Source organism: Mauremys mutica, chromosome 5 (assembly GCF_020497125.1).
Source record: "Mauremys mutica isolate MM-2020 ecotype Southern chromosome 5, ASM2049712v1, whole genome shotgun sequence".
Classification (NCBI taxonomy): domain Eukaryota; kingdom Metazoa; phylum Chordata; order Testudines; family Geoemydidae; genus Mauremys; species Mauremys mutica.
Genome location: NC_059076.1, coordinates 12,458,408 through 12,485,732, shown reverse-complemented (window position 1 = coordinate 12,485,732; position 27,325 = coordinate 12,458,408). Strand labels below are relative to the sequence as shown.

Here is a 27,325-nt window from a genome sequence, read left to right as displayed (position 1 = left end):
CTCCCAGCTCTCCCTGTGTACCCAGCCTCACTTTAGCACTGGTGTCCCAGCCCACACTCAGCTGGCAGCTGCCCTGGGCCCCAGGCTGGAAATGCTGCCGGCTCCCTCTGCTCCCCCAGATGTATTTTAAATGACACCCATTGCGCTAGCATCCAGGGAGCATGGCGGCAGTTCAAGCCCAACTCTGCCCTCAGGAGTCGCAGTCCAAGTCAGCTGGCCCAAAATACTAAACTGCAGCTTTACCAGCATGATGATTCCTGAAAGGCCTGCCAGAACAAATATACCTTGGACCCAGAAAGGGGGAAATTTGGATCCTGACCTGGAAATGCCCTGGCCAGACAATAAAGTCTTGGGACTTGTCAGCAAGAGCAGCCCTGGTGATCTGAGAAAAGCCCCTCCATCCAGACAAGTCCATGTGGCTAAAACTCAGGAAAGCTTTAGTAAGCCACAGATCCCCAGGAGGTGTGTTTACACTTCTGTTTCATGTCCTTCTCCTGAGGTTGTTTAAAACATGGTCTGTGCTGGGGTTTATACCAGTTCAGGGAGTCTATGTATTTCTCTTGGTGTATAGTAACAATGCTTGAAAAGTCACTAGCATCTTTGGGTTTCTGATGTGGGAGCCTATTGTCATTGTGTCTCAGTCCTCTGATGTCTCCTGAGTGGCTCAACAAATCCATGGATTTTGCATCATGCTCTGAAGCCTTTACTGGGTTATATCAAGGCAGAGCTGAGATACCTAAAACTTATTTCACAAAGTACCACTTCATTATTATATTATAGCGCTACATCACATATGAGAAATGTTGGGGTCCCTCTATGGTGCTTCCAAATCACCTAATTGTCACAAGGATTCTTACATGGCATTTTTGAGGAATAACTGGTACACTATGCAGCTTAATTTTTTAAGTTCCATTCTATGCATCCGAAGAAGTGAGCTGTAGCCCACAAAAGCTTATGCTGAAATAAATTTCTTAGTCTCTAAGGTGCCACAAGTACTCCTGTTCTTTTTGCGGATACAGACTAACACAGCTGCTACTCTGAAACCTTACTTTTTTCTCTCTTTCATTCAAATTGTATCCCAAATTGCTTTGCTGAGTTAAACAACACAATAACAGCAGAGAGAAAAGTTATGTTTCCACCAGCTGTTTGAAATGAGATGGATAACTGGAGAGGCAGAGAGATACAATCAGGCTGTTTCAGATGGCAATAACGGCAAAGGAGAAGCCTCCTTCACAGGCAGCACCCAGTTGCACGGAGGGAAGCAGAGGCGACCACATTAAAACAAGAGGTGTGAAAAGCGAAAGGAGAGGGGCTAGACAAATCTGTGAGATTGGCATCCCAGGGGCATGAGTTAAAGTGGTCAGTTTAGAACTGGATTTTGCAATGCATAGGGAGGCAGTAGAGTTGTTTGATGATGGAACTAATTTGGTCATGTCTTCCCACTCCAAAAAAAATGCTCACTTAACAGAAACAGGAGTCCCCAATGCCTTTAAGATTTTTCTGAATGGCCTTGTCTAGAAGAGTTTCCACTGTTGCTAATATTTCTGTGTTAGCCATGTGAGGAAGTGTGTCAGCACTGTGTCAGCTAGGCTCGCTTAAATAAGCTGATGCTGAAAATGGCTGATAGAGCCAGAAAGCTACCTACACTGGGGCTCCTAACATTGCAATGGTAGCAATCTTTTGCAAACATTTCCTAGTATAGACCTAGCCTATGCGTCTAATCAGCACCAGTTGCTCAGTTTGTGTTTAGGTTTAGAGAGTTCAGCCAGAGTCAGGGTTCATCTTAATACGGTGTAAATTTTTAATGGTGAGTGTAATCAATCATGGAAACAATTTACCATGGTAAAGTCTCCATCCCTGATAATTTTTAAATCCAGATTGGATGTTTTTCTAAAATATATGCTCTAGGAACTATTTTGGGGGCATTCTAGCACCTATCTTATACAGGAGATCAAACTAGATGTCCCTTCTGACCTTGGGAAGCTATAAATCAATCGCTTTCCAGGTTTAGGGTACATTGAAATCCCTGGGATGAATAAACTGGAAGGCAAAAGCCCTACTGTCCTTCTGTCTTTTGCTGTTCTGCTCACAGGGAGCTGGAAACAATGTTTTTGCTGTGCTGGCCCTCCGCAAACCAAATCTTCAATAAGGTAAGGCACGTTTCTGTTTCTAAGGAATTGACTAACTTGAAAGTTTTGTTGGCTTATCTATCTAGGTAGGTAGTGTGGAAAAATTGCCCCCTATCTGATATAACAGCTGTGCCAGCAAAAACGCTCATGTAGATGCGGTTATACTAACATCCTTTTGCTGGTATAGCTTATTTTGTTTAGGGAACTGGTATAAGCAGTAAGAATTCTTTTGCTAGTTGTGGTAAACCCAGGACAAACAGCTGCCGGGGGGGATTAGTCCCAGGGGGTTAAAAGGACTCAGCTGACCCACTGCAAGAGAGAACCACGGGGAAATAAGGTTCAGCTGGAAAAGGGGTTACCAGGGAACTAATTAGGTTCAGCTGGCTCCAACTGCTTGTGACCTTTTTAAACCCTCCCCTGCATGGAGGGGTGAGAGAAGCGTAGCTGAAGTCGAAGTATCTTATATCGAATTACCTACCGTCCTCACAGCATGGGATTGATGTCCGCGGCTCCCCATGTCGACTCCGCTACTGCTGTTCAGGTTGGTGGAGTTCCAGGGTCGACAGGAGCGCGTTTGGGGATCGATATATCGCGTCTAGATGAGATGAATATATCGATCCCCGAGAAATCGATTGCTACCCGCCGATACGGCGGGTAGTGAAGACGTACCCTGAGGCTAAAAAGAACTGAGCCTGCTGAGGAGAAGAAGGTACTTTGCCACACAGTATAGACTGTGTCTCCCCTAAGAGTGTTTTTCCACTATAGCTAAATAGGCACCCCATCTAGTGTAGACAAGGCCTTAGTTGTAAGTCTGGTATGAGACAACACATGGCCCTGGGGAAGGAGGGGAGAGAAGGGGCCCTTTTAATAGGGAGATGTTGGCATTTCCAGAACAGTTCTGCTTTCCATGGCTTTGTTCTGCCCTTTGATGGAGGGCTGAGTGGTGTTAGACAGTTTAACAATACATTGCATCTATAATCTTGTAAAGCACTTCAGGAAACCTTGAGATGAAAGGTGCTTTATTACCTTTATTACCTTTGCTAAACAAAGTTGCTGCAGGTATTTTGTAAAAGCAATGCAGTTTGTGATTGTCAGAAGGTATTAAATGTGTGACTGGTTATGGGCACAGTTATGCATAACAGTATGTAGGGCTCACTTCATCCTTCACTGAAATGCAGCCACCTCTGTGGTAGAACACGGCAGCTGTTTAATTGCTCACAAGAACACTACACAATGCTTTACGAAAGGAAGTGAGGAAGATGCTGTGATTATGGCATGTTGTTTATTCCCTTTTCCTCATAGCTCTGCTGTAGTCCCTTACCTCTTGCATTTGTTATGCTCCCTTTTAATCCTTATGTAAGAAAATGAACTATCAGCAATTTATTTTTGTCTTTAACAAAAAGTTGGTAACTGAAATACAATACAGTAATACTGTGTGTTCATCCTTATCAAATGCACTTTTCCAGTGCTCCCAAGTCCTGTACAATGCCATCAATTACATGCAAAAGTTCAAACTGACTCAGTTCAACCATAATGATTCTTCCCAATCCATAAAATCCAAAGCCTTTCCCCTTAGCCCTTCTCTCCCATTCACCCATCTTCCTGGAAATAGCATGTTTATAATAGTTCCTTGCAACACTCTGAAAGTCAGCAAATGGTGGCCTAGCTGGACCAGCAGGTCCCAAACTCTTTACCATCTGACCCTGTTCAAAGCAGACAAAGCTTGGGCCTGACCTTCCTGCATACTAGGGACAGTGTTCACAGCCATCAGCTACTAATGCAGTACGAGGATACTACGGTCTGTATGGATATCCCAGCCCTGGCTGTGGCATGTTTCAGGGACATGGTGCAGGTGGTTTGAGTGCACAGAGCTTATCCTGCTGGGACAGAGTGACCCAAACTGAGACTGGGACTGACCTGCCAATCTCCCCCTTCATGGAAGGGCAGAATGGAAGTAGAAGGGCTCAAGGGGAACCCCCATGTTCCTTCTTGGAGCTGCTGTCCCTCCACCTTGTTCCCTCTTAAGTCCTCTTCCCTCCCCCCAGCCAGGCCCCCGAGCAATTTGCCCCTCATTGTGTCTGTCTTACCTGGCTGCTGACAAGGCCCTGCGGCATCCAGCTGTGCCCTCTCCGTGGCTCCACGGGCAGGGTGCCCACAAGGAAAAGAGGCCATCTTGCTGCCCTTGGTGCTAGCACCCTGGCTGCCCCGGTGGCCAAGTGGGCTCCGTGCAGAGCCAGGCCTGGACAGGCTCCGCTGGGCTGGGTGTGTGGGAGGGACGGTGCGGTCTGAGCTGAGAGGAGTCACCAGGGGACTCTCAGGGCCTCCAGCCAGCCACAGGCATGGCCAGGGGAGAGTGTGAGTGAGTCCAGAGCAGGGCGCCCTGCCCCCAGCAGACACAACAAGGGGCCGTCGGCTCAAGCTCCACCAGCTGAGGTAAAATCATGAGGCGAGAGCCCAGCGCCAGTCTGAGCTCTCTGTCCTACGCCCAGCACAGGGGAGGGTGGAGGAGCTCGAGGTCGGCTTTGTTCTCCGTCCTCTGGGCCCTGCCTGACCCCTTCTGACAACAACATTTCTACGTGATCCCCGGGGGGGAGGAGGGGCAGGGCCTGGGCCTCTCACTGCCCTGAGTGGGGGGAGATGGGGCCGGAGCCCAGGCCTCTTGCCACCCCAGGTGGAGGTGGAGCTCCGATTTCAGCTTCAGCCCTGGGTCGCTGGCCCTGGCAACCCCAATAAAATGGGGTCACAGCCCACTTTGGGGTCCTGACCCACAGTTTGAGAACCGCTGCTGGCCCACACTCCGTTTCCCATAGCCCTCAAGGACCCAGCCAAGCAGAGAGTAACTGGAGCACAGTATGCTCTGGCTCCAGCCCCTTCGTGCCCCTTGCCCCGACATGAACCCTGCACCTGGGGCTGGGGACTGGCTTGGTGCTCCTCCAGCAGCTCTCCACCAGTGGGAGATGGCATGGCTAGACAAAAAGGGGTGTGGGACTGTAGGCAGCCAAGTATGAAGTAGAACAGCCTTGAGGTTGCTCTACTTTATGCTGGGGGCCAGACTGACAGCCAGCTGGCCCTGTGATTGAAGATTTCGCTGCAAAGAGGTCTTAAAACCACCTGTGCCATCACCTCTGGCCCTCCATCCAGAAAGCATGTTCAGCACTGGATTGTTAAAGATGGAAATTCAGAAAGGACAGTTTTGTGTTTTGCTGTTTGTAGGTATAGAGATGTGTAGCAAAATCTCCAGTCCCTGGCCTAGAGAGTGTACAATCTAGGGGTGAAATCTTGGCCCCATTGAAGTTAATGGCAAAATTCTCATTGACGTCACTGGGACCAGGATTTCACATATGACAGGATGTGCTAGGTGGACAAAACAAATGTGGATTGCAGAGAGGGTGTTGGGTTGAAGTTTGGAAGGTGAAGTAACAATAAAATGAAGGTTTAGCAGGAAAGCTTAAGTCTCAACTTGCCGGTTGCCTGCCAAAACGCCAGACAGGAGGGATTTATAGGTGTTTTGGCAGAGTTGGGTTTTAAGGAGGGACTGAAAGAATATAGGGTGGCAACTTCATGCATTTGTATGAGGAGGTTTTCCTACACATAAGGGGTGGCAAGGGAGAAAGCACAGCACCTCTACAAGTATAATTCCTTCCTGTGCCAAACGTGAGGGAAAGACATTCTGCTTGAAGTCACCCCAAAATTGTTAGAATCTGTTGGGGTCGTGTCCTTCCTATTTTACAGATTTTCTGTGTTGTGTATTATGATAGCTACGCATTATTTTATTGCAGGAGTCCCCAACCTTTTAGTGTGGCGGGCGCCGGACAAGCAGCCGCTGAGAATCAGCGTCATCAAGAGGCGTCGCTGCCGACCTGCTGTCGAGAACCAGCGTTGTCGAGAGCAGGGCCGCCCAGAGGGGGGGGCAAAGGGGACAATTTGCCCCGGGCCCCGGGCTCCGCAGGGGCCCCCAAGAGAAGAGCGGAGGCTCCCGCCTCCGCCCCTCTCCTGGAGCCTCAGCGCATCAAGCGCCGAGTCTCCGGCCGAGCCCCTGAGTCCCGCCCCGATCCGAGCCGCGTGGTGAGGGGGCGGGGCTGGGAGCTCCAACGGGGCCTGAGCCCCGCCCCGCTCAGAGCGGCGTGGGGAGGGGGCGGGGCAGCTGCCTCCGCTCGGCGTGGAGCTCACAGCCCCGCCCCCTCACCACGCGGCTCTGAGCGGGACGGAGCTCAGGCCCCGCCGGAGATGCGCTCGGGTAAGAGGCTGGGGCCGGGGCCGGGGCGGGGGGAGCGGGACCCGCCGCTGCCGTCGAAGCGCAGCCTGGTCTTCGGCGGCGGGGGGCCCCTTCTGTTCCGGGACCCGCCGCCGAAGTGCCCCGAAGGCTTGCGGCGGGGACCCCCCCCCGCCACCGAATTACCGCCGAAGACCGGGCTGCGCTTCGGCGGCGGGTCCCGCTTCGGCGGTAATTCGGCGGCGGGGGGCTCCCGCCGCAGGTCTTCGGGGCACTTTGGCGGCGGGTCCTGGAACGGAAGGGCCCCCCGCCGCCGAAGACCCCGGGCCCCCGGAATCCTCTGGGCGGCCCTGGTCGAGAGGCGTTGCCGTCGAAATGCCGCCGAAAATCAGCAGCATTTCAGCGGTGACGTTTCTTGATGACGCTGGTTCTTGGCGGTATTTCAGCGGCTGCTTCTGTGGCGGCCAGTAGGCGGGCGCACATAGATACCCCAGCGGGCACCATGGTGCCTGCAGGCACCGCGTTGGGGACCCCTGTTTTATTGTATTAATTAAATGCACCATTACAGAGAGATTAACAGGCTCTGAATCTCTCTGTCCCATCCCGTGTTGCAGTATAAATCTAAACAGTGTTGAGCCAGAGGAACCTGCTGAGGAGGCAGAAGAAATAAAACAGGTAAATATTTGCATGAGCAGAAGCACCTGTGGTGAGTGGTAGCTTTAATTACGTATGCTCTAAGTAAATAATGCATGACGCAGCATGTGTTATATATAATCACATGGGTTGTGTGCACTTTGAGTCGCATCTTTCCGACAGCCTCTCTGCTAAATTCACTATGATAAACATAGACATCATCTGGAGTGCCTTTGGGTTATAATATCATAGAAATCATAGACCTATAGGCCTGGAAGGGATCTTGAGAGGCAGAACCAAGTAAACTTAGACCATCCCCAGGTGTTTGTCCAGCCTGTTCTTAAAAACCTTCAGTGATGGGATTCCACAACCATCCTTGGAAGAGTATTCCGGAGCGTAACTACCCTTATAGTTAGAAAGTTTTTCCTAATCTCTCTTGCTTCAGATTAAGCTCATTACTTCTAGTTCTACCTTCAGTGAACATGGAGAATCATCCTCTTTCGTAGTAGCTCTTAGCATATTCGAAGACTGTTATCAGGTCTCCCCTCAGTCTTCTTTTCTCAGGACTAAACATGCCCATTTTTTTTAACCTTTCCTCACAGGTCAGGTTTTTTAAACCTCATTTTTGTTGCTTTGCTCTGGACTCTTTCCAGTTTGTCTGCATCTTTCCTAAAGTGTGGCACCCAGAACTGGACACGTACTCCAGCTGAGGCCTCCCCAGTGCCGTGGGACAATTACTTTCTGTGTCTTTCAAATAACACTCCTGTTAGTACGTCCCAGAAAGATACTAGCCTTTTCGATATGTCCTACCCTATCTGTGTGTGCGCATGGATTTTAATGGGATTTGGGCATCTACCTCTCTTAGGCGCTTTTGAAAATCACAATATATATCATGTAAGGCTAGCCCCTGATACCCTTACTGCACGCGGAATGCTAGTGTACTCTGGAAGTAGTCCCGTTTATTCATACAGGTGCTACTTGTGGAGTAAGGTCCTATTCATTGGGAGTACCTGTATCAGAATTTAGCTCTTAATAGCTTGCAGTTCATTGTTATGCTACAGAGAATGAGTCCTTTTAAAATTTAAAGAAACACCGTCAAGGGATATAAAAGTAATTTTATTCTTCCATTGATTTCAAGAATAAAATGTCTTTCTGTTTTTATCTTTTTCCACTGTGCACATAATGAAATCCTACAGCTCCTCCCGCCCTCCTGTTTCTAACAGGATTTGGAATTTATTTGTCCTTTGATTTGTTTCATGTGTTTCCCCCACCATCCAAAATCTTTGGTGATAGGTTTCACCCCACTGTAGGTCTCTTTGGCTGTTCTTGCCATTTTGTTGGCTTGTGTGGGTTGCTGTGCCAAGCCAGCAGGGGTGAAGGACTTTCTAGCTGTGGAGCTGTGACAGGTTCGGTCACAGAGTCCCCCTTGGGACTGTCACCTGACATGCTGGAATTACCTCTGAGCCCGCTTCCCCTGCCAGCTTGGGACTCCAGAACCCTGCCTTGTGGGCTCACCCTTCGCTGGCCAGCAAAATCCCCCACCTTTCACTCAGCTTGGGATTACAGAGCCCTTGGGGTTGTTTCCACTGCAGCGGTCGTCAGGATCCCAACTTCCATCTCCGGGATTCATGTTTCTGTGCACCCCAAGGCAGGACCTGTCCCCTGCTGACCTGCAACTTCCTGGCAGTCAGCTGGGAAGGCATCCCTGTTACAAGGTGGAACATCCCCCTCCCCCAGGGAGATGATCACAGGACAGGAGCTGGCTCTATCCAGTCCTTCCTGCAGGGACCTGTCTTGAGCCCCAGAGCTACACGGCCCATTTTCCACTGCTACCAAGGAATTAAACAGACACTCTCCTATTTCCCCAGCAGCACATGTGACTTTACTCTCCCCTCTGGGGCCTTCAGCACAAAATTCCTTCGTGCTGCTAACAAACCATGGGACAGATTCTGCCACATCAAAAAAATGATTCCCCAGTAGAAACGGTGCAAAATTGTGTGCCACCGCTGCAACAGTCAGTTCAGCCTGCAAATCACCAGTTTCCATGTGTACCTTAGCTAAAGGTGCAAAGACTTTGTAACCTCCCACCAATTCTAATTCTGCCATTTGTCCTAGTAACAAATCCTTCTGCTGGATCAGGTCCATCTTGACCACAGAGATTTCTGCACCAGTATCCCTCAAACCTTGAAGCACTTTGTCATTAAACTTAACAGCATGAAAATGCTCACTGCTTAGTCGTGTAAAAGCAACCGTTACAAATCCTGTGTGGTAAGAGGCAGTAGCCTGGGATACCCCTGTGCGCTGAGAAGCAGCAGCTTCATGTTTTACCTGATGCCTGTTCCCACTCAGACAAGGGTATTTATTCCTCGGGTGCTCAGTGGACTTACAATGATAGAACCTTCTGGGCTCCTCTGCTTGTACAGGAGACTTTGGACGAGTAACAGGGGAATGGGGAGATGAACGTTGTCGTCAGATGCTACCGGTGTGGTGCTCTTCTCTGTTCAATGTTGATATCAGTCAGCTGTGTGCTATCTCAGCTCTGCAGATCTCTAACACAGCAGACCCCGAGACAACCCCCAATGACCACAGACTCTAGTAAGGTACGAAGGCACGTCAGCCAGGTTTATTGTCAAACGAAGCACAGTAATAGTTCCCTCTAGACTTTACTCTACAGGACATACTACGAGTATGTGCCCCCGGCAATGGACTCAGCTCAGTCAGTGGCGGGACTTTCCACTGCCCTCTAGGCTGGACAAAGACACTGCCCCAGGGATGCATTCTTATACACAGGTACAAACAAGTTACACATCACTCCTGACGTACGGAGGTGGAACCCCTCTACGCAGCAAGGTACAACCCCTCTACGTAGCAAGGTGCCGCCTCTCACCTTGTACATGTTGGTTCGAACAAAACAACTCTATCCATCATAGTCCCCTTTTGGCCCTGTCATTGGGATGGGTCAGCCTGTTCCTTGTTATCTGTGTGGAGTGTACGAGTATGTGAATGTTCTGATATCTGGTGTCCAGGACCTTTTAGGTATGTCTCTTTTTGCAGCATCAGCCCTTCCTTGCCAGCTTCTGTGAGCAGGGCCTGCCTCTGGCTCACAGCTTAACTCTGCTTTATGTTAGCAAAGTCTTGACCATTCCTTTAGTTCAGGCCTCATACCAGGCCTCTGATACCAAGGTTTATATCCCAGGGCCTCCTCTTACTACAAACGTCCAGCCTCCTTTTTCCCATGGATAAAACGATGATTTTGCTTTCCATCAACCCTGTACCCCTCTGCCAGCGGTTTATGTTTAAATTGCAGCTTGTGATTGCTCAAAAGAGTCTGCAAACCCAGCTAATTCACCCACTTCATCCACCTTTTTGTCCCACAAATATTATTTTACATCATCACTGCACATATTAAGGAACTGTTCCTGAGTAACCCAAATCACACATTTCTTCCAAGCTTGTAATGCCTTTCCCCCTCACCCAATTGTCTAACAAATCCCTCCCTTTCATTTACATAAGACACATTACTCAATCCAGATCCCCTCTTAAGACTCCTGAATTTTACCCTGTAGGCTTCAGTTGTAATCTGGAACGGTTTCAAAACCAGTTCCTTAAATTTACCATAGTTTGAAGCATCAGCAATAGGCATCTTATTGAATATGTCCAGAGCTCTCCCAGTCAATTTTGCAACCAAAGTGGTCATTTTTTGGTCCTCAGGAATCGCATGTAGAGTGCACGGTCTCTCAAAGGTGATGAAATATTCAGCAATATATCAATGGATTTGTCATACTGAGGGCATAACCGTTCCCATTTGTGGATTCTTGGGGAAGTGGGGCCAGCTGCTGGAGGGTTTTGCCTCTTCCACTCCATTACAGCCAGTTCATGCTTCTGGGCCGCAATCTAGGCTTCAATTTCTTTGTCTTTTAACTCCAGGGTTAGCTGCTTCTCTCTTTCCTCCTTCTCCTGAGCATGCTGTCTCTCTTCTTGAGCAGCTTGTTGGGCTAAGCTGTGGGCTTCCATGGCTCTTTCGTGAGCAGCTTTTTCCCTGGCAATTTGCTCATCAGTTTCCATTTGTCTTAATTCCATCTGTCTTTTATGTTCATTTTCCTTCTCAACAGTCTGAAACCTGTGCAGTTCTAGCTTCTTCGGAGCTTCACTCTCACTTTTTTTGTTAATTTTCCTGCCTCTATTTCCTTTACTCGAAATAAGCAAACAGAAAATAACAAACCAGTATCCATTTTCTGTTTTCTGGCCACCACACTTAAAACTCACTTAAAATCACTACCAGTGTCTCAAAGCTATCAGCTGTGCACAGATCCTGCTGACTGCACCACTGTGACGGGTTCCATCACAGAGAGCCCCTTGGGACTGTCACCTGACATGCTGGAATTACCTCTGAGCCCACTCTCCCTGCCAGCTTGGGACTCCAGAACCCTGCCTTGTTGAGCCAGACATGCTAGCCTGCTGCAACACAGACCCAGGTCTGGTCCACACCCCCAAAGCTGCAGACTTTAACCAAAAACTGCTCAGCAGGTCCCCTATCTCCAGCACCCAGACACCCAACAATCAATGGGATCCAAACCCCAAATAAATCTGTTTTACTCTGTATAAAGCTTATACAGGGTAAACTCATAAATTGTTCACCCTCTATAACACTGATAGAGAGATATGCACGGCTATTTGCTCCCCCAGGTATTAATCGCTTACTCTGGGTTTACTAATACATAAAATGATTTTATTAAGTATCAAAAATAGGATTTAAGTGGTTTCAAGTAATAACAGACAGAACAAAGTAAGTCACCAAGCAAAATAAAGCAAAAAATCGCAAGTCTAAGCCTAATACATTAAGAAACTGTTTATAGGTAAAATCTCACCCTCAGAGATATTCCAATAAGCTTCTTTCACAGACTAGACGCCTTCCTAGTCTGGGCCCCATCCTTTCCCCGGGTACAGTCCTTGTTAGTTCCAGCTCAAGTGGTAACTAGGGGATTTCTCATGACTGGCAGCCCCCTTTGTTCTGTTCTACCCCTTTTTATAGCTTTGGCCCAAGTCAGGAATCTTTTGTTTCTCTGGGTCCCCATCCTCCTTCTAAATGGAAAAGTACCAGATTTAAGATGGATTTCAGCATCATGTGACATGGTCACATGTCCTGTGAGACCCCCCCAGCCTCCATTCTTCCTGGGCTGGCTTAAACAAACACAGGAAGGCTTGCAAGTAAACAGAGCCATTTACAACCAATTGTCCTAGTCAATGAGAGCCATCAAGATTCTAAACCACCATCAATGGCCAACACTTTGCATAATTACAATAGGACCCCAGAGTTTTACTTTATATTTTTCTAGCTTCAGATACAAGAATGATACATACATACAAATAGGAGGAATATATTCAGTAGGTTATAACCTTTGTTATGATACCTTACAAGAGACCTTTTGCATAAAGCATGTTCCTGTTACATCATATTTACACTCATAAGCATATTTCCATAAAACATATGGAGGGCAACATCACAGGAGCTTCATTTTTGCTTTGAAAAGTTGATGGCCATATTTATGGGGGTTTGGTTTTTGTCGTTTACAGCAAATTGCAGAAGACTCATTCTGTGCTGATGTCCAGGTGCAAACTTCCTATGTCGAAATACCACCAGGAGATAGGTGGCGTTGGTCGCGATTACAAACAGAAGCTCAGGTGCAAACCTCAAATCTTGAACTACCAGACGAAGAGACTTTCCTCCCATTTGAAAGTGAGGTCCAGGTACAAACCTCAGATCTTGAAATATTAGAGGAGGAGACTTCATTGCCATCGCAAACGGAGGCCCAGGTGCAAACATCACTTATTGAAGTACTAGATACGGAGAGTTTATTCCCCATCGAAAGTGAACCCCTGGAGCAGACCCCAGATCTTGACTTTCAAGACATGCAGGTGAAGAATTTATTCCCATTATTTGTTGAAGTTGAAGTGCAAACCTCATATGTAGACATACCAGCAGGGAATAAGTGGCGTTCGACACGACTACAAGCCGAGGCCCAAGTGCAAACCTCAAATCATGAATTATTAAAGACACTTTCTTCTCTCTCACAAAAGGAAGCCCAGGTGCAAACCTCCAAACTTTCAATAACAGAAGCAGAGGAGGTGCCTCTTTTCCCATCACTTACCGAGGCCCAGGTGCAAACTTCAAGACTTGCATTAACAGAAACGGAGGAGGAGGTGGCCCCATTTCCGGTAGAAGAAAAGCCTGTCCCCACAACTCAAAGTGAAGCTGCTGTGCAAACCTCGTATGTGGACATACCAGCAGGGAATAAGTGGCGTTCGACACGACTACAAGCCGAGGCCCAAGTGCAAACCTCAAATCATGAATTATTAAAGACACTTTCTTCTCTCTCACAAAAGGAAGCCCAGGTGCAAACCTCCAAACTTTCAATAACAGAAGCAGAGGAGGTGCCTCTTTTCCCATCACTAACCGAGGCCCAGGTGCAAACTTCAAGACTTGCATTAACAGAAACGGAGGAGGAGGTGGCCCCATTCCCGGTAGAAGAAAAGCCTGTCCCCACAACTCAAAGTGAAGCTGCTGTGCAAACCTCGTATGTGGACATACCAGCAGGGAATAAGTGGCGTTCGACACGGCTACAAGCTGAGGCCCAGGTACAAACGTCAAGTATTGAGTTACTGAAGAAGCTTTCTTCCCCATCGCTAACCGAGGCCCAGGTGCAAACCTCTAAACTTGCAGTAACAGAAGCAGAGAAAGTGCCTCTTTCCTCCTCACTAACCGAGGCCCAGGTGCAAACCTCTGAACTTGAAGTAACAGAAGCAGAGGAGGTGCCTCTTTCCCCCTCACTAACTGAGGCCCAGGTGCAAACCTCCGAACTTGCAGTAACAGAAGCAGAGGAGGAGGAAGCCCCATTCCCAATAGAAGAAAAGCCTCTCACCAAAACCGTAGCTGACGCTGCTGTGCAAACCTCATATGTGGACATACCAGCAGGGAATAAATGGCGTTCGACATGGCTACAAGCTGAGGCCCAAGTGCAAACCTCAGGTATTAAGTTACTGAAAAAGCTTTCTTCCCTCTTAGTAAACAAAGCCCAGGTGCAAACGTCAAGTATTGAGTTACTGAAGAAGCTTTCTTCCCCATCACTAACCGAGGCCCAGGTGCAAACCTCCAAACTTGCAGTAACGGAAGCGGAGGAGGTGCCTCTTTCCCCCTCACTGACTGAGGTCCAGGTGCAAACCTCCGAACTTGCAATAACAGAAGTAGAGGTGGAGGAAGCCCCATTCCCAATAGAAGAAAAGCCTCTCACCAAAACCGTAGCTGACGCTGCTGTGCAAACCTCATATGTGGACATACCAGTAGGGAATAAGTGGCGTTTGTCACGGCTACAAGCTGAGGCTCAGGTACAAACGTCAAGTATTGAGTTACTAAAGAAGCTTTCTTCCCCATCGCTAACTGAGGCCCAGGTGCAAACGTCAAGTATTGAGTTACCGAAGACGCTTTCTTCCCCATCGCTAACTGAGACCCAGGTGCAAACCTCCAAACTTGCAGTAACAGAAGCAGAGGAGGTGCCTCTTTCCCCCGCACTGACTGAGGCCCAGGTGCAAACCTCTGAACTTGCAATAACAGAAACGGAGGTGGAGGAAGCCTCATTCCCAATAGAAGAAAAGCCTCTCACCAAAACCGTAGCTGAAGCTGCTGTGCAAACCTCATTTGTAGATGTACCAGTAGGGAATAAGTGGCGTTCGACACGGCTACAAGCTGAGGCCCAGGTGCAAACGTCAAGTATTGAGTTACTGAAGACGCTTTCTTCCCCATCGCTAACTGAAGCCCAGGTGCAAACCTCCAAACTTGCAGTAACGGAAGTGGAGGAGATGCCTCCTTCCCCCTCACTGACTGAGGTCGAGATGCAAACCTCCAAACTTGCAGAAGCAGACGCAAAGATGACCTTTCCTTCCCCATCACAAACTGAGGTTCACATCCAGTCTTCGTATTTTGAAGTACCAGAGTTGGAGGATGAGATGCCCACAACCCCAATCAAAGAGAAGCCCCTCCCCCTAACACTGATGGAGGCCCAGGTGCAAACTTCGTATGTAGACATACCAGCAGGGAATAAGTGGCGTTCATCACGACTACAAGTGGAAGCCCAGGTGCAAACCTCCAGGCTTGAACTGCCAGAGGCAAAAGAGAAGGCTCCTTCCCTATCCCAAACACAGGCTGAGATGCAAACCACCAGGGTTGAAATAACAGAAGAGAAAGCAGCACCTCTGACTCCTCCAGATGTTAAAATATTAGAAGAGGAGATGCTGAAGGAGGAGGTAGAGCTGAAGCTTCCATGCCCTGAATATACCGAGGCCCAGGTGCAGACCTCACTTGTTGAAATACCTGTGGGGCAGAAGTGGCGTTCATCCCGTTTATGTACCGAGGCCCAGGTGCAAACTTCATATCAAGAACTCCCAGTTGTGAAGAGCAAGACTTTGCCCCCACAAGGTACTGGGGTGGTAAAGAAGGTCACTGAGCATGCAGCATCAAAGAAGTAAGTAGAAAAAGCTAGTTCTGCCATACTTTCCCTGCTGCAGGGCTGAGCATCCAATCTTTTCTTCTAGATCAGCATTGTAGAAAGCTAATACAGTGTTCGGTTTTGTGCAGATTTGAAAGGATTGGGTTGAAAGTTAGCTGTGAAGTCATTTACCGTTTACTCATCTCTTCAGAAAAACCTGTAGCTCTTGTACCACCAGTACATTCTTTGTATCCATAGATTCAGAGGATTTGAGAGCAGAAGGAGCCATTCGATCATCTAATCTGAGCTTCTGTATAGCACAGGCCATTACATTTCACCCAGTTATTCCTGTACTGAGCCCAGTAACTTGTTTGGCTAAAGCATCTCTTCCAGAAATTAGGGCTGTCAAGTGATTAAAAAAATTAATCCTGATTAATCATGTGATTAAAAAAAAGAATCGTGATTAATTGCATTGTTAAACAATAATGGAATACAATTTATTTAAATATTTTGGATGCTTTCTACATTTTCAAATATATTGATTCAATTACAACACAGAATACAAAGTGTAGTGCTCACTTTACATTTATTTTTTATTACAAATATTTGCACTGTAAAAGACAAAAGAAATAGTATTTTTAATTCACCTCATACAAGTACTGTAGTATAATCTCTTTATCATGAAATTTGAACTTACAAATGTAGAATTATGTACAAAAATATAACTGCGTTGTTTTATTTTTCAATGTAAAACTTTAGAGCCTACAAGTCTGCTCAGTCCTACTTCAGCCAATCACTCAGACAAACAAACTTGGTTACAGTTTGCAGGAGATACTGCTGCCCACTTCTTGTGTACAAATATCACCTGAAAGTGAGAACAGGCATTTGCATGGCACTGTTGTAGCCGGTATCACAATATATTTACGTGCCAGATGCACTAAAGATTCATATGTTCCTTCATGCTTCAACCACCCTTCTATAGGACATGCATCCATGCTGATGATGGGTTCTGCTTGATAACAATCCAAAGCAAAAAGGACCGATGCATGTTCATTTTCATCATCTGAGTCAGATGCTACTAGCAGAAGGTTCATTTTCTTTTTTGGTGGTTTGGGTTCTGTAGTTTCCAGATCTGAGTGTTGCTCTTTTAAGACTTCTGAAAGCATGCTCCACACCTTGTTCCTCTCAGATTTTGGAAGGCACTTCTTATTCTTAAACCTTGGGTCTAGTGCTGTAGCTGTGTTTAGAAATCTCACACTGGTATCTTTGCGTTTTGTCAAATCTGCAGTGAAAGTATTTTTAATACAAATGTGCTGGGACATCATCCGAGACTGCTATAACATGAAATATATGGCAGAACATGGGGAAAACATAGCCGAAGACATACAGTTCTCCCCCAAGGAGTTCAGTCACACAATTTTAATTAACACCTTATTTTTTAACGAGCGTCATCAGCATGGAAGCATGTCCTCTGGAATGGTGGCTGAAGCATGAAGGGACATACGAATGTTTAGCATATCTGGCACATAAATACCTTGCAACACCGACTACAAAACTGCCATGTGAATGCCTGTTCTCACTTTCAGGTGACGTAAATAAGAAGCGGGCAGCAGCATCTCCTGTGAATGTAAACAGACTTGTTTCTCTTAGTGATTGGCTGAACAAGAAGTAGGACTGAGTGGACTTGTAGGCTTTAAAGTTTTACATTGTTTTGTTTTTGAGTGCAGTTATTTAACAAAAAAAAATCTACCTTTGTAAGTTGCACTTTCATGATAAAGAGATTGCACTACAGCAGTGGTTCTCAAACTTTTTTTCCCGCGGACCACTTGAAAATTTCTGGGGGTTTCGGCAGACCACTTAATGATCTTTCCAAATATTGTTTGTACAATTAGCTAACTATTGTAAAGTGCTTTGGATAAAAGCGATATACTGTATTTAAAAAAATATATTTAATTTTTTTTGTTCTACAAATAAAAGCGCGCAACTCATATTTTAATATCAGTAGTGTTCTTCTTCGAGTGATTGCTCCTATGCATTCCAGTTAGGTGTGTGCGCGCCGTGCGTGCACGGCTCTTCGGAAGATTTTTACCCTAGCAACCCTCGGTGGGTCGGCTGGGCGCCCCCTGGAGTGGCGCTGCTATGGCGCAGGATATATAACCCTGCCGACCCATCCGCCCCTCAGTTCCTTCTTCCCGCCCGTGACAGCCGTTGGAACAGTGGAGCGCGGCTTAGCTGACCTCCACTTCCCTAGCTACTCGTACTTTCTCTCGTTTAGTATATAGTTCAGATGTTTATAGTTGTAGTTAACTTTATTTGTTGTAGTATTTATTTTCAGGGGTTCGGGGTTTATCCCCTTCCCCTCACCCGGTGCCGGGTCCGATGCCCGGTCCTCAGGGTTCTACACTGCTCGGCCGGCCACAAGCCGATGCCGACAAGAGATCCTCTCCTAAGTGCCTCGAGGAATCTCAACTAGCAGATAAGTGCCGCATTTGTGAGGCCTTTAATCCGAGAACAAAGGGGAGCGGGACTTTCATCTCAAGCAGCTCCTGAGGGAGGCAGCTCTTGCTCCTCCGCTCTTGGCGCCGAGCGCTGGTTAGTCTTCAAGGAGCGCTCCCTCGGCACCGGATCACCGGTACCGCCAAGGCCTCTCGGCACTGGCCCTCGCTGGCTCCGACGTCCACTCGGCATGGTTCCCTCTCCTGGAGGATGAAGAGGCACGATATACTTGCTGCGTCCGAGCCGCCTGCTCCGCAGCCGAGCGCTATGATCAGTCGGAGCACCCGGCACCGATGTCGGCCGCGGCACCGACAATATCCACACCATTAACTCCGGCCAGGCAAGAGCCGTCGAGTCCGGTGCTGGAAGGCTCCCCGGTACGAACCGTGGTAGAGCTCGCTATGAAGCTGCGTCCGAGCCACCTGCTCCGCAGCCGAGCGCTATGCTCAGTCGGATCGCCCGGCACCGATGTCTGCTGCGGCACCGACTATATCCGCACCATTAACTCCTGCCAGGCAAGAGCCGTCGAGTCCGGTGCTGGAAAGCTTCCCGGTACAGACCGTGGTCGAGCTCGCTATGCCACTGCGTCCGAGCCGCCTGTTCCGCAGCCGAGCGCTATGCTCAGTCGGATCGCCCGGCACCGATGTCTGCCGCGGCACCGACAGTATCCACACCGTTAACTCCGGCCAGGCAAGAGCCATCGAGTCCGGTGCTGGAAAGCTCCCCGGTACGGACCGTGGTCGAGCTCGCTTTCAAGCTGCGTCCGAGCCGCCCGCTCCGCAGCCTGAGCGCTCTACTACGTCGTACTGCCTGGCACCGGTACCTGCTGCGGCACCGACAGTATCAGCACCGTAGACTCCGGACACGCAAGAGCCGTCGAGTCCAGCACCTGAACGCTCCCCAGTGCGAGCTGTGGTCGAGCTCACTATTCCCTCCACGCTGGAAACATTTCCACAGCGAGGGAGTTGATGGCAAGGGCAGAGCCTGCGCTGCTTTAACCCCTGACACCGCCGGTGCGGGTTATATTGTCTATCGGCGAGCCTGTCTTGCTCACGCCACCCTGCGTCGGTACCGCAGAGCGGCACCGTTCCCGATCACGGTCCCGCAGACGTTCTCGGTCCCGTCACCGATCGAGGTCCCGACACCGCTCGCAGTCTCGGCACCGTTCTCTATTTCGGTGCCTTTGGTACTTGCGGCACCGGTCGGCGTCCTGTTCGCTGGCCCGGTACACTCGGCACCGATCCCGCTCCCGGCACCGCCCCAGGCACCGAGACTCCCGTAGCCATTCCTGAACATCGAGCCTCGCGCTCTCGGTCGACCGCCCGGCACAGATCCGGTGGCAGGTCCCATTCTCGGTACCGGTATGTCTCCCGGTACCAATCCCCGGGGCTGCGTCGAGCGACGTCAGTTAGAGAAGGAGACTCTACCAAAGGTTCTTCAGCTCCTTCAGGGCCATCCAGCCACGCATCAGTGTTGCCACGTGCGGACACTTCATATGCGCAATACCCTGTTTTCCGATGTGCCCTCCACAGTCTTCCAGGAGACCTATCAGTGGTCCTTCTAGTCACCTTGGGCGTACTACCACGCCAGAGGCGTACCGGTGATCCCATCTCGCTCCGTTCCGTCGGAGCTCTGGGTGCCAGAGGCGACAATTAGCCGTCCCCCTCCGACCGGTATGGAGCAAGCCCCGGTTCAGCCACCGGGCTCCCAGATCCCACCGGCTCAGGAGGTCGTCCAGGAGCGCGAGCCCACATAGGACCCGCTTGTCCCTGGCCTTTCTTCTGCCTCCTCCCCAGATGAGGCGGGGGCAGAAACATACTGCTCGGGCCCTCCTCTGATCGGAACGCAAGTGCATGGTATCATCCAGGGGGTACGAGTACCTATAGGTACATCTACCCCTCCCTCCCCCGCTCCCTTGTCGTCCAGTCCCGCAAGGGGACGGAACGCCATGGCCAGCAGGCACCAGCCCCTAAAGCAAAGGAGGCTAGCCGAAGGGTCTTACTGGGCCGTAAGATGTAGTCGGCGGGTGCCCTGCAACTTTGTGTAGCAAACTAGCAAGCCCTGCTTAGCCGCTACTATGGGTGGCGGTGGGCAAATTTACAGAGTCGGTTCTTCAGAACTCCCGTCAAGAGTTTGATGCCCTCCTGGAACAAAGGAAGTCGCTAGCGAGAGCTTCCCTCCAGGCCTCGTTGGATGCAGCTGACTCCGCTGCCACGACTCTGGCCTCGGGTGTTGCCACGAGGCGCTTTTCATGGCTCCAGTTATCAAGCCTTCCCTCGCAGCTGCTGCACACTATACAGAACTTGCCCTTCAATGGCAAAGGCCTGTTCTCTGAAAAAACTGGCCCTAGGCTGCAAAGCCTAAAGGGCAACAGGGTCACTTTCCACTCACTCTCGACATGCACACACCGGTGCTTCAGCGCCGACCCTTCCGTCCCCAGCCTGACCGCTCTTACCCTGCGCCTAGACAAAGCCAGGACTTTGCCAGCAGGCGTCGCTTACGCGGTCGTAGGCGTCAATCAGGACCCCAAAGGAGCCAAAATTAGGGTCCGTCTAACCGCCAATGGGGCAAAAGCCTACCCATCCTCGTCCCTCTTAGGGACTCCTCTCATGAGCGATTCCTCTTGTAAGAGGTGCGGACGCTCCTCTTCATCGGAGCTATACAGGAGGTACCTAAGGACGAAACCTAATCCCCTAGGCGAAGGGAGGTCTCAGACCTATCCTAGATCTGCGGGACTCAACAAGTTCACGATGCAGATAAGTTCCGCATGGTACCCATGGGGACCGTCATCCCATCCTTGGATCCCGGAGACTGGTATGCTGCCCTCGATATGAAGGGCGCGTATTTTCACGTCGCCATTTCTCCTCCACAGAGAAGGTACCCCCGGTTTCGTGCCTACCGTCGTTTCCAGAGGGACCACCGAGCCCAAGTTACCAGTCATGTGGGCATCGACATGGACCTATTCCTGTGTCTAGGCCTGATGATCAATAGAAAAATCCACTCTGATTCCCACACAGGGAATAGAATTCATTGGGGCCATCCTGGACTCCAGTCTTGCCAGAGCCTGCTTACCTCCGCCTCGGTTGCAGGCGATGGTAACATTTGTACAAGGTCTACGGACCTTCCCGACAACTTTGGCTCGCACTTGCCTAGGTTTCCTGAGTCACATGCTTGTCTGCACGTTGTTTCCAAACATGCCAGGCTTCGCTTCCGTCCACTTCAATCGTGGCTCACCTTGGTGTACCACCCGGGCAGAGATAGCATTCTCATGGTCGTCTCGTTCCCCCTGAGCATCCTAGGCTCCCTCGACCGGGAGTCAGCGCCCTCCCTGGTGTATCCAGGGATGCTGTTCCATTCACTCCTCGGGGTCCCTCATGACAGACACCCCATCTCTCGGCTGGGTGCTCACCTGGGTCAGTTTCGCACTCACGGCCTTCGGTCGGCTCAAGAGCTGGCCTTACACATCAATGTCCGAAAGCTGAGAGCAGTCTGCCTTGTATACCAGGCATTTCAGCTGGCGGATCACCTCAGCAGATCCTTCCTATCTCACAAGTGGTCGTTTCCTCCGGACATTTCCATTCCGTTTTTCGGAAGTGGGACTTTCCCCGCATAGCCCTCTTCGCTCTCGCGAGAACGAAAAGAGAGAGAAGTTCTCCTCATTCCAAGGCCTCTCCCCGGGCTCGATCTTGGAGGTGTTTTCTGATGCCGTGGATGAGCCATCGGCTGTACGCTTTCCACCGTTCCCGCTGGTTCACAAGGTCCTGCCAAAACTCCGAAGGGACAGAGCGCACCTGATCATGGTTATGCTGGAGCGATCCAGGCAGCACTGGTACACCAGGTTGCTACCCCTGTCAGTAGCCAACCCTATTTCCCTGCCTCTTTGCCCAGACCCCATAACGCGGGATCACGGCATGCTTCACCACCCAGACTTGTAATCCCTGCACCTCACAGCATAGCTGCTGCGTGGCTAAACCAATCCCAGTTGCATTGTTCTGCCTCGGTTCTACAGGATTCTCCTGGGTGGTAGGAAATCTTCCACTCGGTTAACGTATCTGGCAGAGTGGAAGCGTTTCTACTGCTGCTGCGAAACGCACAATGTTTCTCCTGCCAAGGTCCCGATCCAGTCTGTCTTGGACTACCTCTGGTCTCTCAAACAGCAGCACCTGGCGCGGTCCTCATTAAGGGCACTCTTGGCAGCCATCTCTCCCTTCCACCCAGCGGAGAGTGGCTGCTCCGTATTCTTACACCTTGTGGTTTCTAGGTTCCTCAAGGGCTTGGAGCGTTATACCCCCCCAGTTGGCCCCTGCCAAAACCTGGGTCTTCGACCTGGTTCTAACCAGTTTTATGATTGCCCATTCAAGCCCTTGCTGACATACCTGTCCTGGAGGACAGTTTTTCCTTGTGGCCTTTCCATAGGCCAGACGAGTCTCCGAGCTTCAGGCGCTCACGATGGACCCATGGTATACTGTGTCTCTCAAGGACAAGGGCAGTTGTGACCATGTCCGGCCTTCCTCCCTAAAGGTGGTGTCAGCCTCTCATATCATCCAGGATATCTTCCTTCCGGTCTTCTTTCTGAAGCCTCACTTATAGCAAGGAGAGCAACAATTGCCCTCCCTAGACGTCCGTAGGGCATCCGCAATCTATATCGAGCGGGCAAAGCCCTTTCGTAACGTCCCCAAATCTTCGTCGTGCTGGCGTGCCGGACGAGGGGCATGCCTGTCTCCTCCTAGAGGATTTCGTCTTCAATGACATCGTGCACCCGCACCTCCTGGGGTTTGGCCCATGTTCCATAGAGCCACCTTACTTCACATTCCACCAGGGCTCAGGCTTCTCTGCTGCCTTCCTGGCTCACGTACCCTTTCAGGGGATGTGTAGTGCAACTACCTGGCCCTCGGTCCACACCTTTGCCTCATTGGCCCAAGAGTCCAGAGATGATGCAGCCTTTGGCTCAGCAGTTTTGCATTCTGCAACATCTAACTCCGACCCCACCGCCTACGTAAGGCTTGGGAATCATCTAACTGGAATGCATAGGAGCAATCACTCGAAGAAGAAAAGACGGTTACTCACCGTTGTAACTGTTTTTCTTCGAGATGTGTTGCTCCTATCCATTCCAGACCCGCCCTCCTTCCCCACTGTCGGAGTAGCCGGCAAGAAGGAACTGAGGGGCGGATGGGTCGGCAGGGGTATATATCCTGCGCCATAGCGGCGCCACTCCAGGGGGCGCCCAGCCGACCCACCGAGTGTTGCTAGGGTAAAAATCTTCCGAAGAGCTGTGCACGCGCGGCGCGCACACCTAACTGGAATGGATAGGAGCAACACATCTCGAAGAACAACAGTTACAACGGTGAGTAACCGTCTTTTAACTTTCTAATGGATGTGCCCTCTCTCCCCCACCACAGCAGCCCCTGAGCTGGGGGTGGGAAGGAGAGGGCTCTCTCCCCTGCCGCAACAGCCATAGAGCTGAGGCTGTGAAGGAGGGCCATCTCTCCCCAGCAGGCACAGCCCTGGAGCTGGGGAAAGTCTCCTCTTTCTCTGGCTGCTTCAGCCCTGCATGTCCCAAGTTCCCCGCACTCGCTCATTTCACTCCACTGCCCCCTTCCACCTATGCCCTATTCCCCCCAAGGCCACCGACTCACCTTACATGTGCGTCTTCTCCAGGGTCCAGGCACCTAATTAGCGGAGCCACGCCTGTGTGGCTCCACTAATTAGGTGGGTGGCTCTTCTTTCTCTCATATGCGGCTGCCCAGACACACACCTTAGAGGAACTATCCATGGACCACCTGAATGGAACTCATGGACCACAGTTTGAGGAACCTCTGTGCTACAGTATTTGTACAAGGTGAACTGGCCTGCTAAACCCAGGGTTGTGAGTTCAATCCTTGAGGGGGCCACCTAGAGATCTGGAGCAAAATCAGCACTTGGTCCTGCTAGTGAAAGCAGGTGGCTGGACTCAATGACCCTTCAAAGTCCCTTCCAGTTCTATGAGCTAGGTATATCTCCATATAATATTATATTCTTTCTTGTTTATCATTTTACAGTGCAAATATTTGTAATAAAAATAATATAAAGTGAGCACTGTACACTTTGTACTCTGTGATGTAATAGAAATCAATATATTTTAAAATGTGGAAAAACATCCAAAAATATTTCATAAATTTCAATTGGTATTCTGTTGTTTAACAGTGCGATTAATTGTGATAATTTTTTTAAATTGTGATTAATTTTTTTGAGTTAATCGCTTGAGTTAACTGCAATTAATTGACAGCCCTGCCAGAAAGGCATCCCATGTTGATCTGAAGACATCAAGAGAGGGAGAATCCGCCACTTCCCTTGGTAGTTTGTTCTAATGGTTAATCACCCTCCTTGTTAAAAATGTGCCTTTTTTCTAATTTGAATTTGTCTGGCTTCAGGTTTCAGCCATTGGTTTTTGTACTGTCTTTCTCTGATGATTCAAGAGACCTTTAGTACCTGTTGTTTTCTTCTTGTGAAGGTACTTAGATGCATCTGAAGAAGTGGGGTTTTTTTTACCCATGAAAGCTTATGCCCAAATAAATCTGTTCGTCTTTAAGGTGCCACCGGGCTCCTCGTTGTTTTTACTTAGGCCAGGTCTACACTGAAGGGGATCGATCCAAGTTAGGATCATGAATAACATGGCTGAAGTCGACATACTTAGATCGACTTACCATGATGTCTTCACCATGGTGCATCGACTGCTGCCGTTCCCCTGTCGACTCTGCCTGTGCCTCTCACCGAGCTGGAGTACAGGAGTCGATGGGAGAGCATTTGGGGATCGATTTATCATGTCTAGTCTAGACACAATAAATCTATCCCCGCTGAGTCGATTGCTGCCCGCAGATCCGGCGATAGTGAAGACATACGCTTAGATACTGTAATCAAGTCCCCTCTCTATCTGCCTTTTGATAAGCTAAGCAGCTCTTTAAGTTTCTTACTGCAAGACATTTTCACCAGCCCTCAAATCCTTTTTGTGGCTCTTTTCTGCATCCTCTTCAATTTTTTGACATCCTTTTTAAAATATGGCATCGGTGTGGATGCAGTATTCTGGTATTGGTCTCACCAATGCTGTGTTCAGAGGCAAAATCACTTCCCCTGTTTACACACTCAAGGGTCTGGATGTCTGGAGACTGGTAATGGGGTGGCTTTTGGGGGGTTTCTCAATTGTCTGAAAGAGTTCGTTATAACGTTCAGTGCATAGCTCTTTTGTTTGTCAAGAAAGATTGAATTTTTAACTGAAGAGTAGGTTGTATTCCCTTAAATGCACCTAAAATGTTGGATTGTTATTCATGTGCTCATCCTCTTTAGGCAATCGGTGTATTTTTATTTTTTTATGATAACCAGATATATGTATTTATTTTACTTTTAACATTACGTGCTTTCAAGATGAAAAGCACTATATATCTACTAAAACATTCTTATTCTTATTATGATTTATTTATATTTGGAGAGTAATTTCTTTTCTCCTTTGGAATGACTCCAGTTGCTCCAAATAAGCAGCATTTCCTGGCAGAGAATCGACCTAGCAATGCCTTATCTTGCCCTCATTCCTAAACAAATTATTCGGTTTGAACCCTGATTGGCAGCTTGAGATGCTTGGCAGCTAGAGATGGGTCAGAGCCTGAAGCATTTATCTATTATGCCCTGAAACTGTGGGGATGTGGATGTAAGGGTCCTATATCCAAAGCACCTCAGATTTGGGTTTTGTTTGCCTAGAGCAAAATCTTGAGGAGCAAGTTTTGCAGAAGTGCGCCAAAAAGAAAATTAGAATTTGCCCAATGTTATTGTCAAAATTTTCAGATGTGTTGACCTATACCAAGTGAGGTTTACAAACCTAGGGGATTTGGTGCTAAAAACCCATTAATTTTGGCAAGAACTGGTTGTCCTGATCTTTTAAGCAGCTCTGAATAATCTGTTACCATATTTTATAGTAGTCCCAGCCAAAAAATGAGGTGGCACCACCTAAGGATTGAAAATGAGTATATATCACAAGGCATGGATAGTTAAACCCCTTTCCTTTTATTGTTTGTCTTTTTGTTGCAGACTAGCAAAAACCTCGACACGAGCAACACCAATATCTGTGCACTTACATGTAAAGATGACTCCACGGCGCCGGAATGGGAATAAAAAGAACTAGTAAAAACTTGAATTTAAACAAATAAAACCTTGTAAAATAACAAACTTAACCTGTGAGATTTTTCTGGAGATGGGCCTCACAGTTTGAATGCACAGGGCCATGCCCCAGCTAGTGTTTATTGGCATAGCTTCACTGAAGTAATTGGAGTTGTGCAGATACACGCCAGCTGCAGATCTGACCTGTAATTTCTTACTTTGTCATTTCATAATCTCTGTTATAGTTAGTTGCTTGGCATGGTAAACTCCGGTTTTGGTCCTGTCCCCATCCTTACTAATTTGCTAGATTGCACACTGTGTAATTCACACACAAAACTGTGTTGCTACACCACATTCTAGTAAAATTTGGAACATAGTGCTCAAATGAGGCCTCATGCCGTAAACCAAGCAAAGCTTGGTCAATACAAATCACAACTTTCCTTGTCTACACTATGAGTTTGTACCAGTTCAGATACATCATTGGCTGGCCATTAATTGCTCCAGTTGGGACAAATTTCCAGTGGATACTACTTCTGCCATAATAAAAGCATAAGCCTTGCTTTACTGAACAGTTACACTTGTGCCACTGCAGATATTTCAATTTGATGTTACGTCTGCATGATTGCACTGTAACTAGCATCCCTAGTTAGGAATGAATTGGGATTTAAATTATAGACCTCTTCTTTTATCAGTCTGATCATTTTCCCAAATAAAATGAGCTTTTTGGGCTTTGATTCCTAATGGAGCCTTCAGTTCAGAAGTTGCTTTTTTTCAGAAGAATTAACGGAAAACTGCAGTTGTTTGGAGTGATCCCAACATGAAGAAACATTGTTTTCCTGTTCAGAATCTTCTTGGCTATGGATGGCTCAAAAATGATTTGGAAATAAAATAGAAATGTCATATACACCTAGACACCATGGTGCAAATAAGTGATGGTCACATTACCACCACCCTATACCGAAACCTACCGACCGCTATGCCTACCTTCATGCCTCCAGCTTCCATCCCGGGCACACCACACGATCCATTGTCTACAGCCAAGCACTGAGGTACAACTGCATCTGCTCTAACCCCTTAGACAGAGACCAACACCTACAAAATCTCCACCAAGCATTCTCAAAACTACAATACCCGCACGAGGAAATAAGGAAACAGATCAACAGAGCCAGACGTGTACCCAGAAGCCTCCTGCTGCAAGACAAACCCAAGAAAGAAACCAACAGGATTCCACTGGCCATCACATACAGTCC

At 48.7% G+C, this 27,325-nt stretch overlaps 1 protein-coding gene across 1 annotated transcript; it reads left to right on the top strand.

Moving 5' to 3' along the window:
• Nucleotides 1–14,856: 14,856 nt before the first annotated feature.
• LOC123371284 lies at nucleotides 14,857–26,151 on the top strand. The gene is made up of 2 exons (XM_045018703.1): nucleotides 14,857–15,491; nucleotides 26,007–26,151. The coding sequence occupies exons 1-2, from the start codon at nucleotides 14,863–14,865 to the stop codon at nucleotides 26,098–26,100; spliced, it is 723 nt and encodes a 240-aa protein (XP_044874638.1). The 5' UTR covers nucleotides 14,857–14,862; the 3' UTR covers nucleotides 26,101–26,151.
• The last annotated feature ends 1,174 nt before the right edge of the window (nucleotides 26,152–27,325 follow it).

Excerpts from the sequence above, each read along its gene's own strand:
- LOC123371284 (XM_045018703.1), top strand. The coding sequence starts at position 14,863 with ATGCAAACCTCCAAACTTGCAGAAGCAGACGCAAAGATGACCTTTCCT. Across the intron at positions 15,492-26,006 it reads GAGCATGCAGCATCAAAGAA|ACTAGCAAAAACCTCGACAC; the intron begins GTAAGTAGAAAA and ends TTTTTGTTGCAG.